At 41.8% G+C, this 15,371-nt stretch overlaps 1 protein-coding gene across 1 annotated transcript in view; it reads right to left on the bottom strand.

The window, feature by feature from the left end:
* Positions 1-1,098: 1,098 nt before the first annotated feature.
* The window catches only part of LOC308094889 (uncharacterized protein), a gene marked incomplete at its 5' end in the record, with an annotated part of 30,639 nt that continues 16,366 nt past the window's right edge, over positions 1,099-15,371 (bottom strand). The window contains 12 exons of the mRNA XM_080441712.1: positions 1,099-4,083; positions 4,365-4,427; positions 4,510-4,617; positions 4,718-4,774; positions 6,560-6,617; positions 7,664-7,798; positions 8,176-8,327; positions 9,043-9,117; positions 9,715-10,191; positions 11,368-11,590; positions 11,938-12,060; positions 14,729-14,871. Of these exons, the coding sequence (XP_080297838.1) occupies positions 3,167-4,083; positions 4,365-4,427; positions 4,510-4,617; positions 4,718-4,774; positions 6,560-6,617; positions 7,664-7,798; positions 8,176-8,327; positions 9,043-9,117; positions 9,715-10,191; positions 11,368-11,590; positions 11,938-12,060; positions 14,729-14,871 (2,531 nt within the window). The 3' untranslated portion in view covers positions 1,099-3,166. The remainder of the gene's footprint in view (positions 4,084-4,364; positions 4,428-4,509; positions 4,618-4,717; positions 4,775-6,559; positions 6,618-7,663; positions 7,799-8,175; positions 8,328-9,042; positions 9,118-9,714; positions 10,192-11,367; positions 11,591-11,937; positions 12,061-14,728; positions 14,872-15,371) is intronic.

The raw sequence follows: 15,371 nt of genomic DNA, 5'->3' as shown, positions 1-15,371 counted from the left end.
GTTTTTCAGAATACTGTTGAGATTTAGGAGACATGTAGAATCGGCTTCAGGTCTCAATGGGTTAATACGTCAAAATGTAATAAATGAGACCATTACTGCATCAAAAGCAATCGATCAAACTATACTATAAAAATTGTCAGATATTGGCCAAATGTCAAATATTAACACAGAGGCAAACATTTTGAAAATGGCCGATCTACAAACTCACAATGCCTTGTAGATCGCGTGTAGATTTTCACATTATCATCTATAGGGGCGGCAGTGGCTCAGGGGTAGAGTTAGTGTCGAAGTGTCCTTGGGCAAGACACTGAACCCTACATTGGCCCCAATGAGTCGGTAGGCGCTAGCTTGCCACCATTGGTGTGAGAATGTGGTGACTTGTGCCCCCCCCCCCTCCCCCCCAGGGGGGGGGGGGGCTGGAGTTTGAGAACCACTGGATTAGAGGCAGAATATCAAGGCACATTAATCATGTAAAAGAATGTATTATAACACGTTACTGCCCAACTGGGTGGTCGCATAGATACAGTATACACGTCCGCTTGCCTACGGCACCTTCCCACACTTACGTTTGTGAGTGTCGTATCTGGATGTTAGTCTGCAAAATATGCTTCAGAGTGAAGCTGGAACATTTGAACCCACAACCTTTGGATCATGTACTGTAGACATTGGTCCCAAGAAAGTGAGCTACTACTGTATGCTGGCTGCACAGTTAGAATTATTATTTTTTAAATCATTGTGAAAATCTTTTACAAATTCTGAATACTTTTGAAAGTGTTACACAAATATTTTAAACCCTCAACACATAGGAAAACGTGACCTTTGGCTCTGTACTTGGTCTACTCCTTTTTATCTCTACACCTCTTTGCCGAAAATAGCAGATCTACAAGCTGACGTGTCAACACTTTGTCAGCTTGTAGATCTTCTATTTTCTGCTAATGTTCCCCCAAGAATACAGATGCTAGGTTCAAGTGGTTAATGTAAAAAAGGACCGGACCCCCTGTTAAAGATCCATGATGTAGTAGACAATTTATGAAACACAGAGGAATACAGAGGGTGAGTGTATAGCCTTTGTTTTATTCATAAAAATAAAGACATGAATTTATTGTATAGGATGTGAAACTTGCAACTAATAGAAAATGCTAAATTAATAAACTGCTTCAACTGTTCAGAGCTCTCTTTCATCAATCTATTGTCTCAGACCGCTGACAATGACATTCCTCTCCATAAACTGTCTAGAGTAAAGCATTGCCCATTCATAAATCCACTTATTAGAATATAAAGCAGATTCATGTTTTGTCGGCTCAAAATCATTCCTTTGATTTCTGCGAGGCTAAGCGCCGGCTTTTGGTTCCCATCTCCCAGACAGCGTAGATTACATCCTATAGCCAGAGGAGATGTTGGGCAGTACTAGCCAATAACTAAATAGGTTTAAATTCTTACATCACTAATTCTGACAAAAAGTGTAGATCCACTTGATCTACCCTCGTCTCAAGCACCTTGCAGAGCCTCCTCTCCTCTCTTTCAGCTCCTTGAGAAGCAAATTACAACGTGGGCCGTTGTAATTTGCTGTAGTTTCGTTGTAATATGTACAATTTTAATTACGGTTCATATTTTAACACATTCTTTTTTTTAACTTAAATTCTGGGGCTGTGAGATATGGACATACCTCAATATTTATGCCAAATATCTCAATAGCTAATATACTATATGACATTTTAAATTCCACAGACATATTGGCCCTCATTTATCAACGCGGTGCAGCCCAAATAATGGGCGTACGGCGAGATCACCGCACCTTTCGGCATTTATCAATATATCCTGACTTGGGCTTCATCCTACCGTAAACTGAAATCTCACGTCTGGTCGAGACCAGTTGTTGACGTTGGCTGCGCCCGTTTATTCCATTCTAGACCTGCGGAGCAGCATTGTCTGACTGTCTGACAGGCATCTGGACACATAATCCACTCCTAAATGTATATCTACACTAATAAATAATCCCTGTGAAAATATGACATTTTATAAATTAATTTATACAAACTGCTTTAACAGTCATTCAGTTGCATTGGCTATGTTAAAATAGCAGATCTAAGCTCAAAAACGGGTCGCATCGCCACTCGTTGTGAGCTTGTAGATCTGCTATTTTCAAAATATACAGCGCTTCTGCGAGCGCATTTTCGGGACTCCCGACGATCTTTTCATGGACAGTGAGGTGTACAAACTTACAGTAGCTTGTCCTATGTTAGGGAGTTATGTCATAGAGAGTTATGAAGACTACAACCTTGCTGGGTTAACGATATAAACCCGACGCTCCAATCTCTTATTAACGTGGCGGAATCACTGCCGCGGAATGACTGCCGCCCGTCCGAGTCTCACGGGGAATATCCTACATGACTGCTTGTGCACTGCTCGGTATGGGTTAAATAAATTAATATACAAACGTATTCCATTCATGGCGATGTGATTGGTATCATAATATGTCATTCATGTAGGCTACAAGCCTACGTGACAAAGATTGTACCGCTACGGATTACATGAAAGACACAGTTGGGCGTGTGTGTGTGTGTGTGTGTGAGTGAGTGAGTGAGTGAGAGAGAGAGGTGAGGCGTGTGCGTGTGCGTGTGCGTGTGTGTGTGTGTGTGTGACTTGACAGGCAGCGAGGCGAGGCGATCGGGGGAAACTCTTTCTTATTGGCTTTTGATGTCTTTGGTCGTATTCTGATTCTTCTTCATGTCGTAAAATCGGGGCGTTTTGAGAATATTTAAGGGCGTGTTATTTAAATGACGCTCGTTTTCAGACGTGAGATTTATCAAAGCTCCGACCTGATGTACGCCAGGATTGGCTGTGTAGGATCCGTTGATAAATGTGACTTTGACGTTGGTGTACGCCGAATATATGGAAAAATATAAGCCGGTTTATACGCTGCGTTGATAAATGAGGGCCACTGTGTTGTGTTTATAGCAAACTAAAGACAGTTGCTTCCCCCACTCACTTGCCCATCGGGCAACCTGAAAGCAAACTGCACTTGCCCGAACGTTTTCTTTACTTGCCACGGGCAGTCGGGCAACCGTTAGTGTCAACCCCTGGATGATTAAACTGTAGCTGGTGAAAGTAAATGCCACAAAGCACCAGAGGATTTCTATAATAAGGGACAATGTTACCCAGAACATTACTGCGGCTGCTGCTGTCTTTGCATTTCAAGCCAGGCTTCTGCAGGTGGATTGGTGGTGTAGGCGCCTCCAGGAATCACATACTGTCCTGTCCCTTGCTGAGGAGGGGTCTGGACTGGGTTCAATCCTCCAGTAGAACCAACACTGTAGTTTACATACTGTGAGAACACAGGGTGCTGCTCTGGAGCTCGGTGAATACCTGCAGGTCCAGTTCCGGATGGATACCCATGTGTGAAATACGGGTTGTAGGTGAGTTGACTGTAAGGATAAACGGGCGTCCCATAGTAGCCTGCTGCTGGCAGGGAGACACTGGGGTTTAACATGGCTACGGTGGGCTGGTTGATTCTGTAATCGGAACCAGGAAACTGCTGGCTAGCGGGGTTTGGGCTGACCGTGGTGATGGAACCGATATTAAAAGGAGAGGCCGTGGTGTTATAGATACCGGCCTGCGATGCCAGAGCAGGGTTTGTATTAACGGTGCTGGGTTCACCCACACTGAAGTTCTGATTACAGTCCAGCTGTGGGCTGGAGGCAACAGGAAGGTCTTCCCCCGCAGCAGCAGGGTGGGCTGCTCTGTAGTAGCTTTCCGGAGGCTGGTCATAATCGATGACGTCGGCGGCTTGGCTTTCCGACGTGAACTGCCGGTCGGCGTAGCTCGTGACGATGTTGTCGACAGGCTTCGGGGCCATTTGCGTCCTGGGCTCAGTGAACCAAGGCTCAGAAGATGCAGCCGAGACTGGACTTAATGGAGGAGATTCAAGGTTGAAGTTGGAGGACGCTAATATTTTAAGTGAGTTCAAGACCAGCTCCAATTTTCGCCCATCGGGAGACTTTGAAATTCTTCTCCGTTTGACCGTCTCTCCATCTTCATTTGAGGACACGTCATCCAAACCATGTTTCACTGCCTTTCTCATTTCTGGGGGGGTGGGAAAAAACAGACAAATATGTTAAGATACATACAGTACCAGACTGTCACACACCAGGAGACACAAGCACGTCAAACATTACTTCCATACAGATACGACTGCAGAGGATATTTAAATTGTCTGTAACACATTTCTGCCACTTAATAAAAACCCCTCTGGGAGTCGGGGAGTCAGTTCCATTTAAAGTAACCTCTGCTTTTCTATGCTAGTAAAACATCAGGGTTATCAGGAAAACAAAACAAGTTGTGTTCCAGTAGGCGTCAGTATCTACCAGTATGTCCAGAGAAACAGCTGTGGGTGTGGTCTTCCTGTTTCACCTCCTGTTTAATGGTGACTGGAAACAACAGAGACACAATAAGGCATGGTTTTATATTCAACATTCTATGTGTTGGGGGAGTAATGTTGACCTCACACACCTGTTATGGTGGAGTTGTGAGTGTTCATGGTTGCCACACGCTCTGGGTGTGGTCTGTCAGACATGTGCTCTGCGACCGGCTCAGTCTTCACTATGTTGTCCGTCTCTTCTGAATTGGGAACAAGGATGGTTAAAGATTATGAACGTCAACAGTGGTCTCTAGCTGGGACATATCTGTATGTGTGTGTGTGATGGTTGGTTCAGTATACCGTTATCTGTGCTCTTGTCTGCCTCTGGTGGCCTGCATGACTCCAGTATGTGGATGCCTACAGACAACAATCAGACCACTACAGTTACAACACCACACATTCAAGGAGCTGTGGATAGACATTGACATTTTTACTGACACCGATAATATGGTACGATATGGTCCACCTGCAATGACCTTTTGCAACCTTTATTTTCACGTTTCCTAGTAAAACAGTGGCTGGTTATGTCTCAGCCGATCGTCCCATAAACCTCGGGCTATGGGATCTCTTCAACTACACAGGCTTGTGTCGGCACTCGTCTCACGCTCAGCAAGGCAGAGACAGAGAGGCAGTGCCAAAGCACATTTATGTTACTGCATTGCCCATTTCTCACCTCAGTAGTTTTAAGATGCATGTTTTAATGTACTGCTTTAAGTTTAAAATTAGAACGTTTGTAATGTAGCGTCCGGCTTCCAAACTTTTAAGAAAAATATACATACATTTCAAAAGATTAAAAAAAGTTTAAACAAAAAAAGAAAAATCACCACTTTATCAATGAAAAACAATTCCAACATTTTTCTAAAGTATTTAATAAAGCTTGCAACGTGGCATGAAGCGACGCGTTGTGAGCTTGTAGATCTGCTGCCTATTTTCACAAGTTTGGGTCCCGGGCAAATGTATTATTTATTATTTTAGGAAGTTTTGGGAACCACTGGTATATGGGAATCACAGGTGAATGATATCATCTACATGCCCTTAAAGAAGGAAAGTAATAGCTCCCTGACACCACTTCTAGATTGTCTCAATGATGTTAAAACCTGGATGGCTTTTAACTTTCTAAGTGTCAATGGAAAAAAGACAGAGGTCATAGTGTTTGGGCCTAGTGGTCCTGGCATTATACCCACCAATCTGGGCCCCCCACAGTCTTATGTGAAACCTGTTGTCTCCAACCTTGGAGTCAAATTTGACAATCTTCTCAAATTAGATAAACAGGTAAATGCTGTGGTCAGCTCCAGCTTCTATCATCTGAGACTGCTTGCCCGAATTAAATCAGTTCTGTCTTTCAATGATTTTGAGCGTGTCATTCACGCCTTTATTTCCACACGTCTGGACTACTGTAACGCGCAATATGTCGGGCTAAATCAAGCCTCCTTGGCACGCCTGCAGCTAGTCCAAAATTCTGCGGCACGCCTCCTGACAGGAAGCAGTAGGCGTGAGCACATTACGTCCGTGCTGGCCTCACTCCACTGGCTACCTGTTCGCTTCAGAATTGATTTTAAAATGTTATTGTTTGTTTTTAAATCCCTGAATGGCTTGGCACCTCAGTACCTCTCTGACCTCATAAAGGTCTATACCCCCCAAGGTCACTGCGGTCTGCTGGCCAGCTAAGTCTCGAGGTCACAGTAAGGACCAAATTAAAGACCAGAGGCGACCGAGCCTTTGCTGCCATAGCCCCCACCCTATGGAATGCGCTCCCCCCCCCCCCATGTTAAAAGGGCCCCCACCATTGAGACTTTTAAATCTCGGTTTAAGACACACCTTTACACCTTGGCATTTTAATCCCGCTTGAGAGTTTTCTGTGGTCTGTCTTATTTGTTTTCTGTGTGTTTTGCTGGTGTTTTCTGTGTTTTTAGCATATTTTAGCTTGTATTTTGCATGGTTTTCTGTACAGCACTTTGTAAACCCTTAACCCTGGTTGTGAAATGTGCTATACAAATAAAGTGGATTGGATTGGATCATGATTCATGATTATTCATAAGGTCTTGCTGATGTAATCACGCATTAAATTTTTTGACAGGAAGTAATTAAAATTTGATTTTTAGGGACTTTAGGGGGAAAAACATAGTTTAAGAACTACTGTACCTTCATTGAATGAAGCCACACGAACACGATGATATGAGTCCTTGTCAAGCAGTATAACCTTGACAAGAGAAAATAGGTAAAACATAAACAACATTATAGTTGAGACAGACAATACAAGTTTAAAAATGTATCAGGCTGTCACTCATAAGGAGAAAGTCTAATATTTTATTCTCTCTAATCTACACAATGTTATTAAGATGCCCAGAGTTGTCCTGACAGGTCAGTGTATGGACAACAATTAACTCACAACCACAAGTAGCCCCTGCCCTGCATAATGTGTAGCTTAACTCTTTCAGTGCCAATAAAATAAAAAAATTATTGCGAACTTTGCCAGATTTTTTTTTTGTTTTTTCAAAGAAAATAAAAAGTGCTTAGGAAGCGAGATACAGCCTTTTTTTCTCTCTCAGTTTTAGGTTAAACAAAGAGTGGATGGAGCTGCAAATCTTCAGATAATGATATCTTGGGTTCTGAACACTTTTTTCAACAAAAGAAACTCGGGATTTCTCGTTCTGGCACTGAGGGTATAACCCAAAAACTCGGGATAACTCGGGGTCTGGCACTGAGAGAGTTAATAACGAGACCTCCACTTGAATTAGTAAATAGTCATTTCAGCAGAAAATACGGAGGTAAAACCTCTGCCTCACTTCTTCTGATTTCAGGGACGTTCAAAATTTGAGTTGGTATTTTTGCCCTTTGAACCTGTAGGTGGGCACTAGGGACAACTGGGCACCTCCATGTAAAATTGTCTATTTTGTCCAAAATGTTGAAAAATTTAATATTTGGAAAATGTTTTAGTAAGTATTTCTACAATTATATTTCTACAATTGCTACAAGTTGCTACAAAACCAGTATATCCAGTCATTTTGGGGCATAAACAAGAAGTTACTTTACATTACTTAAGACCATTTTTCAAATATAAAATAATTTTAACATTTTGGACAAAATAAGCAATTTTACATCGAGATGACCAGATGTCCCTAGTGCCCACCTATCCTGTATCCGTATAGTTCCATTACAGTTTCCCCACCACCTGTAGCACAACGGTGAACCCACAGCAGAGGTTAACTTCATGGAAAAGTAACAAACAGTATCAAACTAAGTTACCTCAGCATCCATTTGGTAAAGCTGTTCCTGCTCAGCAATTCTGTTGACCATAACCTCAAAGTCATCCATCTTGTCTTTCTCACTCAAGTCCTCCAGATTCCAGATTCCAGCCATCATCTTGGGGTACTTCTCCCACTAACACAAACATACAGGAGACGTTTTCAAACTGTCACTCATACACAAACATAACAGCAGACATTGACTATTCAAAAATAGCAGATCTACAAGCTCATAGCGCGGCACCGAGTGCCACGCTATGAGCTTGTAGATCTGCTATTTTTGAAAAATCATGAAAAGTTGTGCAAATATTTGATTTGTTTTCTTTTTTTTGGCGGACATTTGTAACTCAAATCTTGCTTCTGGGGGTTCCTGGAACTAAATATTTTACAAATGTTCACTTTAAAAAATATATAATCCAAGATTTTGCCACAAATTTTTCAAAAATAGCAGATCTACAAGCTCATACTCTGGTAAAATGGTCATATGTGAGAAGTACCGGAGAGGACACTGACCATATACTTGTGCTGGTGATCGAGGCTGATGATGTGTCCAATAATGTTTTGCAGCTGGAAAGTCTTTAGACAACTACAACACAAATAAAATGGGGCCAGTCGCTCATTCTTAGATATGTCTCCACACTGACACTCCAGCACTGAGCCCAGACCTGAAAAAAAAAACACACACACACACACACACACACACACACACACACACAGGTTGAGGTAAGAACTCCATTCAGGTGACTAAAGACTCTTTCCCCATGTCCACTGAAAGCCGTTAATCCACTGGTAAGGTTTCATGTTGGCATAATAATGTTTACACGCAAAGATCATCAACAATTGACCAAGTACATTTCTCATTCTATTAACGACTTCCACTTTCAGTTGAGGCTCAACATGGACATTATGATTTATGATGACTTGAATGAAGGCTTGAATTGACTTGTGGGCGTGTGACTTGGAGTAAAAAAAAACCTGCGTTGAACATTTGAAGCCCAATAGTCAGGTGTTGGGCCTCGACTTTGGCTCATTGACTTGGGACTTAACCCATTAAGACCTGAGGCCATTCTTAAAAATGTTTTCTAAATCCTAACAGTTTTTTGAAAAAAAAAAAAAAAAAAAAAAGATTTTCAAAAATAGCAGATCTACAAGCTCATAGCGTGGCACCTATGAGCTTGTATATCTGCTATTTTTGAATAGCCAAAGAAATCTAAAGTGACACAGATGCGTTCCAGGTCTAAATGGGTTAAAGACTGATGATCTAAAACTTACTTGATACTTGATTATAAAATACTTCAATCCTTGCAGACACCAGTGCAACCAAATCTCGACACCGCAAAGCATTTTTCATTTGTGCACAAAGGTCAAACAAACACTCACCTACGACTCGCTTTCTCTCAGCTTCTGACAGCTTCACATTGAGGAAGAGGGACACACGACTGGCAATCATTTCCCCTGTGTGTGTGAGCGACAGACAGACAAGTCAACAGATAGACCAGTGTTGATTTCGTCGACTAAAACTATGACGAAAATTGTTCGTCTTCTACCTTTTTTCACTGACAAAAACTAAGCTACGACGACTAAAACTAAGACTAAATATATTGACAATTTTGTCAACTAGACTAAAATGTTACTGAGGGACGAGTGGAACTAAAAGACAAGTCATTTTATGTTTGGTTGTGCTCGGGTGTTGCGCTCTGAAAATAGCAGATCTACAAGCTCACAACACGCGACGCGTTGTGAGCTTGTAGATCGCTATTTTCAGAGCGCAACCAAGTGTAAAATCAGCCATTGCGACGCCATCAAGGCACCGACAAAATACATTTTAGTCGACTAAATCAACTGTAGATTTAGTCGACTATAATCTCATGATATTTAGTCGACTAAAACTAGACAAAAACTAAAACATTTCAGATGACTAAAATATGACTAAAACTAAATCAAAATGTGGTGTCAAAATCAACACTGCGATAGACACAAACCTACACAGAAAGTAATCCATAAAATAAACATAAATAAATGCAGTGATTCAATCCACACACACACACATACCTGCCGAGTTGCTTTGACACACCGGTGGCTCTGGGTCCAAGAACGTCTGTCTGTCTGAACACACCAGTGGCTTCTGTGTTTCCTCTAGTTTGATGCCTCTTCTGTCCCTCGGTTCTTCTGGGTTCTGTGGTTGAATACCACCGGGGTCTTGAGGTGCCGACTGGTACCAGGGTGCTGAGGAGGAGTACTGAGGAGCCCAGGGTTGTGTGTCACAATCCCGGGGAGCCTGCTGCCACGTACCAGGGATCTGAGGAGCCCATGGCTGGGCCATAGGGTCATGGGGAGCCCATGGCCGGGTCATGAGGTCATGGGGAGCCCTTGACTGGGTCATAGGGTCATGGGGAGCCCATGGCTGGGTTCTTCTGGGGTCCTCATAACTCTCTGGCTGAACATCACAGCTCTGTGGGCTTTCTGGCTGGGTGTCAGGGGGTAAGATGTGCATCGGTGAGGATTGTGAGCCTTGATTTATTCCATTACCTACAGAATGGATAGAGGAAAGGTTGGTGGATGAGTGCAAATAAACGATGGTCAGAAACAGATGGAGATGAGGAACTGACAACAAGTGGATGGATATGAATAAGGCATCATCACTTCAAATGACATTTCAGTACATCTTGCGATAGAAAATGTTCATTCTGTTTAAAAGCATATGTGTGTAAAACTCATAATCTTTTACAAGGATGCTACCCATCTAACACAGGGGTACTGTAGGCAAAGTAAGGCATAAGTATGCGAAAGAGGATTTATTTAAATAAAAATATATGTTTTTAATGTAGTCAATTAAATTAAGTCCCCTCACATCTGTGTGCAAATTAAAATCCTGCACATAATTCTACATTCATTCAAACTCTGAACTCTGACTGGGGAGGGAGTCTGGGAGATAGGTGTTATTCTAATGATCATTAGGATGTTCTGATGTGAAAGACAATATTTCAAAAGAAGAAACGAATAAGGCTGTTATGAATATGGGAATCAAAATCTGTTGGAAATATTTTATTTTGATGTGGTGTCATCATAATAAAATGTAGAATATTGATACGGCACACTCACACACTCAAGAAAATAAAAACATGGCACTTCATGTCAAAAAGGTTGCCGACCCCTGATTCTAACCTGTTTGTGCGACATACCATGTTAACTCTTTCAGTGCCACAATAAGTCAAATACGTCATGAGGCCTGACGCCCCGTGTGCCACACTACGTCAAATACGTTTTTTTTTTTTTTTAAAAGGTTCAGAACCCAAGATATGATGATTTGAAGATTTGCTGCTCCATTCACTTCTTGTTTAACTTTTTACTGAAAAAGGCTGTATCTCGGCTCCTAAGCACTTTTTTTTTTACAATTAATTTTGGTTGTGGCACTCAGAACCAAAATTCCATAAATAAGCATGGCATTGAAAGAGTTAAGATGACCACAGGTCACGTTCATACTGTCTTTCAGAAAAATCTCTCTAGGCAGCGTTTTGATTTATATTCATAAAAAGGTTGACAGTGTGAACATACCCTAAGTTTGTGTTTTCAACCAAGTAAGTAGTGCCTGTATTTGTATAAAAGATTAAAACGAGGTAAATGTTTTGAAGAATGTTGCATATTATACTGACATGCCCAAAACAGATACGCCAGGGTTAAAATGGTTGAAAAAGTAATACTGACCCTCTGTAGGTTTGGAGATGGAGACAGTTTGGGATGTATCTTCAGTTAGGCAGCTCTTGGACAGTTCAGTTAATTCCGCCACAGTCTTGGAGATGAGAATCATTTTGAGGTCTTCGTTCATTTTAAGAGAAACGTCCGTCGTTTTGCTTGTGACTCGTGCTTTCAAAGGGGATTTGGCAGTAGCTTTCGGGGACTGGCTCGTGGATGACCTCATCACCGTCACCTATAAAATGGCAAACAATATTATGTTAGTCACTGCTTATTTAACACCTTTCAAATGGCTATGCACAAGTTGGAACAAGATATTATTATAGTATTCCCCTCCATTTCAAATACTGCTACAGCTTTCCAGAATCATGTTTACAAACAGTACATCTTGGGAAAGTTTAAATATGAGAGTTCTGAACCCCTTCAATCTGAGTCATTTTAGATTTCAGTTTTTCAGAAAACTTCAGGTCTAAAGGGGTTTAATCTTTATTTTGTTTATACATTTCATACACGGTCAAATTTGATCTCCAGTAGCCAAGCAACCAGCAAAGTGGTAAAACATTTAAGTAAAAAAAAAATGACCTTCAATCTTCCCCATCCCTCATCTCTCTCCACCTGTTGGGCCAGGTCTCTCAGCTCTCTAGGACGCTCATTAGGTTCCACACTGCTTGGCCAATCACGGACCATACGAGGACGCACCTTTTTCTGCAAAAACAAGTAGAGAGTGAGTCACTGTTCAGTTTGAATCAGTAACCATGTACGAGAGTCTCTCTTGTTATTCATTCAAACACACTTGCAAGCGGGCACAAACCGAGTCTCAGGCTGAATGAGCAACTTTCCTCCAGTGAGTTCCCCCTTTATGCCTAGGGGTCACCAGGTGTCACATAAAAGATGGACTCCCTCACCAGTCCCCAAACAAACAGTCAGTCCACACAGGTTTAAAATCCCCCAAATCAAGCATTTAGTTTATATTTGAGATAAAAATCTGTGTAAAAATCATGTATCACTTTATTTCACCATGTCACTTTTTGCACTTTTGTAAGTTAAAGACAATTTTTGCATCCAAAGAGCCTCAATGTTCATTTTTTCAGTGTGTGAGCCTTTTTGTTGTTTATGGACTTTCATGCTGGCCTCTCGCACCAGTCTTCAGCCCTGGTAGGCCTCGAGTATAAAGCGGCAAACTTCTCTACCTCTTTTACCTAACATAAAAGGAAACAAAAACACAAATATCTTACCTAATAAAAACTAACAGTAAAACAGAACTAATAACAAAAAGAGGTCACCCACCCCTACACTCCTAAGGCATTACATTATCCAGAACTTTAACCCATGGTAGTTCTAGCACAAGAGTGCTCGAGGAAGACATCTGATCAACTGAAGGTAGGAAGTTTTATACTCCAGTCAATGAAGACAGGAGCCAATCACCTGCGAGGTTCAACCTACTAGTTAGTTACCAGTCACACTTAGACACCATTCACACCAGCTGGTAGTCAATCAGTCACTCACCACCACTCATTCACAAACACACACCAATGATGGGAGAGGACAGGCATAGGGCAAAACAGTACCTGCAAATACACATATAACCCTAGGGTACGTCTAGTATAAGCACTAGTCGACCTTGTTGGTACTAGTCGAATAGTTGGGAAAAACATTTTTTTTTTCTTTTTTTAATTTTTTTTTAATGCCATAGTAATGGCCCATTACTATTATTATTATCCTCCTGACTTTATTTTTTTTATCAAAAGGGGGTCCAAAGTATGCCCAATAATAGCAATGGTGATCCTTGAGACGCTGCTGTGGTGCTGTGCTGCTGTGCCAAAAGCGCTTCCCTTAAAACGGCATAAAAATAAAGGCAGGAGGATAATAATAATAGTAGGATATAGTAGTAGGATGGCATTAAAACAATGGCAAAATAAATAAATAAATGCGGCCCTCACCTTCACTTAATGAGGCCTGCCGCTAGTTAATATTGATATATTATTGATTTCAGCTGTTACAATTCCAAACATGACCCGCTTTAATTACTTCAGTCTATATTAGTAGCTTAATGACTAGTATCAAAATGCTATTGTCTTTTTTATGTCCAATGTACTTAAGTTAATAAAGTAACAAACAAGTATAACACAATGCATTTGAAATGAAATAAAATGTTACTTTTCAGGATTCCAATTCAGAAATAGCAAAAAAATATTCAGGATTCCAATACAAAAAGAGCAAAAATAGCAAATCTACAAGCTCAAAACGTGTCGCACTGTGACGCGTTTTGAGCTTGTAGATCTGCTATTTTTGCTACTTTTGTGTGACATAGAATGACGAAGTAGGGCATTAATTAAGAAAAAAGTTAAACTACGGAGATAAGAGGTTTCTGTGCAATGTGGCCCTCTGGAGTGAGTGTGGAAATATAGAGGCCCTCTCCATCATCAAAGTTGCATCACCCCTGCCCTAGGGTCATAACAATGCACAAAGCATAAAATGTAGTGACACAGTACAGTTAAGCAACAACATAGATCTTGTCTGTCATTAATGTGCAGCTCTAGGTCGGGCCAAGTCCAGCCAAAACAAGCCTCAACCTTCCACAGGCTGTTTAGGGGTTTTACTGCTCAATAGCTTTGTGCTCTTTTTGCCATAGTTACTGGCGAATCCTCAAGCACGTTCCATTTCTCTAATACGTAAACTGCACTTTATCTAAACCTAAATGACCTGCATGTGCATGTGCATGTGCATGTGCATGTGCATGTGCATGTGCGTGCAAAGTTTTACGGCAACCGGACGCTATGTTCATTTTGTTCAAAACAGGCCACTCCTGCAAACTTTAGAAGCCAATCTTAGCCAATCAGGATGGAATATGAAAAATCCATTTGATCACAGATCCGTCTTGATCACATGACTATAGAGGTAATGTAAATGGTAAATGGTGCATTTATATACTGTAGCGCCTTTATCCAAAGCGCTTTACAATGTGCATTAAATTCACACACCGATGGCGGAGGAAACCATGCAAGGCACCAACCTGCTCATCGGGAACAATTAGGGGTTCAGTGTCTTGCTCAAGGACACTTCGACACTAACTAATCGAACTGGAAACCTTCCGGTTCCCAAGCGGCAGCTCTACCTCCTGAGCCAAAATCTGTGTTTTGCAAAAATCGACCTACTGGTGGTACTATAACAGGCTAATGTGAGAAATTTGGGGCAGAGGTTTTTACTTGGCCTTGTAAGGAGTATGCGTGCACAGTTTCATGCTAATCTGTCCAACGGTGCCGGAGATTAGCTGCTCACAGACAGACGGACGGATGGACGGACAGACAGACGGACGGACACACACAAAATTACAAAGAGTGTCCTTGCCACCACCACAGGCTCAGATACTCACTATGTAGTTGTAGCGGTGTTTGGCAGATATGATGTGAGACATGTGTTGGGAACGGATGATGTCTCTGGAACAGCAGTGACACCGGAAATAGTTGCGGGCGTTGTTCTCCATCGGCCACTGGAACTCTGTCATCATGCTCAGACCTGGACCACAGTGTCACAGAACAGTCACATAGTGAACACAACGTACTGTAGAAGATGACAGTGAATGCTCATCACATGTTATCTGAAGCCAAACAAGACAGGGTATAATAACGTGGATACTCGGTGTACAGTAGCTAATAAGCTGTTAGCTGTGCAGTTTCTGAACCAAACAGAATTTAAGTACTTCTGTGCTAATGTGAGCTTAAGCAGCGTGAGGCGAGCTATGATAGGCGTAGCAGCATCAGCTTGGCTGTGTATAGGTCACCGTGATTGGTCTACCTTTGTGGGGACATAACAAGCCTAGCCTGGCATGGCCAGACTAATATCACTGCGTAGATATTAGCCTGGAATCTCTGTGTGGAACCTGCATTTCCGAGGGGCAAATTAAAAAAAATGCCTCCGGTGATAAACCCGCCCCATATTTGCATACTGGGCCCTGATTGGTCCCTCACAACTTCGGAGGGAGAGAAATCCAATCTCTATTAAGAGGGGCCAGACCT

Source organism: Gymnoscopelus braueri, assembly GCF_963280865.1.
Source record: "Gymnoscopelus braueri genome assembly, chromosome: 11".
NCBI classification, from domain to species: domain Eukaryota; kingdom Metazoa; phylum Chordata; class Actinopteri; order Myctophiformes; family Myctophidae; genus Gymnoscopelus; species Gymnoscopelus braueri.
This window is presented reverse-complemented; position numbering and strand designations above follow the sequence as displayed.